This window comes from Alosa pseudoharengus, unplaced genomic scaffold (assembly GCF_046254945.1).
Source record: "Alosa pseudoharengus isolate Yale_2024_CS ecotype anadromous, Long Island Sound unplaced genomic scaffold, YU_APseudo_1.1 YU_APseudo_1.1_scf_16, whole genome shotgun sequence".
Classification (NCBI taxonomy): Eukaryota; Metazoa; Chordata; class Actinopteri; order Clupeiformes; family Clupeidae; genus Alosa; species Alosa pseudoharengus.
Window position 1 is genome coordinate 27801482 of NW_027468630.1, and position 3646 is coordinate 27805127.

Consider the following 3646-nt stretch of genomic DNA (forward strand, 5'->3'; position numbering starts at 1 on the left):
CACACACAAAAGGCTTTCATGTCATGAGGAAACACTAGTGGAGTGTCTTTTAACAGCACTGTAAAAGCAGCATTCCCCACATCCCACTACTTCTGATGTGTTACTGTTAAATGTAGTAGCAGCAGCAAGGAACCACTATGAACATGAAAGAGCTCCCGTAAAAACATGTCATTAATGTAATTAACATCATGTGTGGCAGTGTCAGGCCTCTGGTATAATTAACATCATGTGTTGTGTCAGGGCTCTGGTAAGCTCAACATGTAACTCTTGCTCGGATTCAGAGCTGCAGAAATGGGAGTTCCAAAGGTCAGCTAGAGTGAAGATAAGTTTACTTTGCGCTGCTACCTGTGTGCCCCTCCCTTGCCCTGTTGATCTTGTTCTTCCAGCTTAAAGGAACACATTTGCTTATTTGCCACCTACCCCAGAGTTAGATAAGAGGATAGGCTACATACTCTTCTCTCTGTACATGCAATAACCCAGTCTGACACAATTAGCTGAGATTAGCATAATTCACTGGATGTGTGTTACACCAGTTAGCCGTGCTCCATTTTAGCTATAACCTAGCTGTAGGCTAACTGGGCAATGGCTTGGGACCGGGTAAAACCCACGTCCAGTGAATTATGCTAAGCTAGGCTAACAATGTCAGGCTGTGAGTGCAATTTAAAGATGTATTTGCATTTGCATATACAGGCTCAGTAAATGGAAATAGTGGGGCTCAGCGAACTATACACTACCTAATGAAAAAGAACTAGGAATCTTATAGTATTTATGGACAAATATTACAGTAATCTTATAAGAATACTATAGATATTATAGGAATTGTATAGTATTTCGGGACATAAGTACTATAAAACTACAAGAACTAGAGGGCAAGCTATAGATATCATAGAAGTATTATAGACAAGTAGAACCTAGAAATCTTATTATTACTATATTATTACATAGTTATAGTATAAGGGAGGGATGGATTTTAATTGGCTATTGGTCATCTTAAATTTGACCTTCCAGTGGGATCACAGGCGGTTTCATCGATGTTTGATCCTTTCTCGACTGTTAGCATGATATCTGCCTCCCTCTAGTGGACAAACCGGTTTACTCCCATTGGGTAAAACATGTTTAGCATCAGCACTTTCTGGTTCTGGGAGAAAGCTTCTGCTGCTGACTGATGCACTGTATTATAAAGATGTGGTCACCCATAGGTGATCAGACCAGGCGAAATGATGAAATGGGATAGAAAAAGCCTAAGAGATGAGTAGTGAGGGCATGGTGGTATGCGATAAGCAATGCCAGATATGTTGGCTGTACCATGACCAAACATGTGGGATGATTATCATTATTGGTATATTAACTATGAACTAAGAGCATTGATTAGTCATGAATGATTAGTCTATAAAGTGCCACAGACATCTGCCAGAGGAGTGAGATCAGAGACCACAGAATAAGTTGGCGACACGCGCACGCACACACATGCACACACACATGCACGCGCACACACACACACACACACACACACACACACACACATGCACACACACTGGCAGGGGCACACTGGCAGAGGCAAAATGTCACTCTGTTGGTGAGGGCTAAGATTTGTGGCAAAGTTCAAAACTCCTCTTGCCTAGGAAAGAATATTTCTCAATGGGCCTTCGCCGACAGACTTTGGAGCTGGTTAGTGTTCTTAACAGAGTATAGCTGCAGAATAGACCTGTTAGGACACACTTACGTCAAGGCTGTTGTTGGCATTACAGAACAGTGCAGATGCATACAGGTAAAATATGCATTTGACAAATCTCATACTTTAATGCCTATGTTGCCACTGTTTTTACAGTCTTACTTTACTGTTTTTTACAGTCTTAGGCTACTTTTTACAGATCCTTTATTGATCCCCAAGGAGAAATTCACACTACAAATAGGCCTAGCTCATTGTGTTTAAATGCCTATGTGCTCAATTCAATATAGGCCTACCACTGAGGAGTCTTGTGGCATAAGCCCATGAGGTGTCATGTGGCATGGAAATGAATTTACAATTCAAACAACTTTTATGCGCACGCTTGTCTACCTCTGTGATCCTCCGCGCCGCCGCGTTAGCGACTATGCTGTCATCGACTTGTACGGACTTGATTTGTGCACTAAAAGAACTCCAACTTCCTGTAATGACAGCCAATTATGTTTGCGGATCTTTTAACTGCCATAACTGCCGCCCAATGGGAGTATTATCTGAGGAAATGGGCGGGATTGTTTGGCTGCTCGACCAACAGCTGGCCGGACATCTGTGAGAGCGAATTCACTTTCACAGTCCCGAAATGTTCCCTGCAACACCTTCACGGGAAATGGTTACGGGATGAAGGAGAAACAAGAAACAAGCCCATTCTAGCGGTTCAGAAGAAAATCTATCCTCGAGCCTAAATACTACCTAGTGAGTATCTGGAGAGTCGTGTCGGTCCTCCGTTTCCATTCGATGCTGTTGGAGAGTTGAGAGTTCCCCAGTTCAGCACACTGTGTTCCACATGTATTTGTTTTGCAGAGATAGTCCAAGACCTATAGAGAATTTGTGTTGTTAATTGTATAGATAGTGCTTTGTTGTGTTGTCTTTCGCCACACTTTCGGTTTTGATCCTGCGTTACGGTCAGTCAGTCAGTCAGTCACGGTCAAGATAATAATAGACCTAGAACAGGACAACTAAAATCCCCCTGGATTAGTTTCTTGTTTCCTTTACGTAAACTTAATGTCAGCAGTCAAGCAGTCATGGTTTCACATGATCTTTTGGTTATTGTTGTAAATAGCTTACTGTAGGCTAACTCATGACCAGGATGCGCACCGTACTGTCTTCTATGACATAAGAATCCATCTTCATAAAAATACTATGGTGTGGATCCCCCCGACCGCGCATAATCGCCGAGAAGATCAGGAGGGCACGTCAGACGTAGGCTACTTGCGGCAGTGCTGTCAGCGTGCCAGGGACTTCTCCCAGACATTAACGGGTTCCCACTAACCTCACTGTACTCATGTAGGTCTACTGTCGTTCCAGCCAGTCTCCAGTGCAGACAGCCGTTTGCCTGACACAGTATGGCAGCGATGATGACAGGAATAACACGAAATATGTAACCTTGCTGCCTGTGTCAGCAAGACTACACACACACAACACACAGGACACTGTTTTATGGGCTCTATCCTTCAGTGTTGGATTTGGTAAACTGAGATAAGCTTGGGAGTGGCTATCTCTTTTATGTTTCTCTCTCTCTTTCACTTTCACACTACAGGTTCACAAGCTGACCGTAAGACACCTTACCATTTCTATGATGCCGTTGTGTTTATGAATGTGTGCTGATGCTAGTTGTGGAATGCTTCTCTGTTGGCCTTTCAGAAATGGATAGTCCACTACGTGGGGCTCCCCCCACTCCTCCACAGTCTCCTGCCCACTTTGACATTGGCCTCTCCCGCGCCCCGCACAGTCCTTCCCAGCAGTCTCGGCGGTCACAGCTCAACGCTGCCAGCGGTGTTTCTATGGCAACAGGGACAGACACGCCCAGCTCTAGCTCTCCACAGCCTTCTCCGCAGCACACTACAGGTGAGCCGCCAGACACACACACACACACACACACACACACATGCACACACGCACACACATATCACACAGACACAGAGA

The 3646-nt window shown here is 44.4% G+C and overlaps 1 protein-coding gene across 1 annotated transcript in view; it reads left to right on the plus strand.

Annotated features, from left to right (window-relative positions):
- The first annotated feature begins 2283 nt into the window (after nucleotides 1-2283).
- wfs1b (Wolfram syndrome 1b (wolframin)) overlaps nucleotides 2284-3646 on the plus strand; it is a 28358-nt gene continuing 26995 nt past the window's right edge. The window contains exons 1-2 of the mRNA XM_076287604.1: nucleotides 2284-2416; nucleotides 3365-3568. Of these exons, the coding sequence (XP_076143719.1) occupies nucleotides 3367-3568 (202 nt within the window). The 5' untranslated portion in view covers nucleotides 2284-2416; nucleotides 3365-3366. The remainder of the gene's footprint in view (nucleotides 2417-3364; nucleotides 3569-3646) is intronic.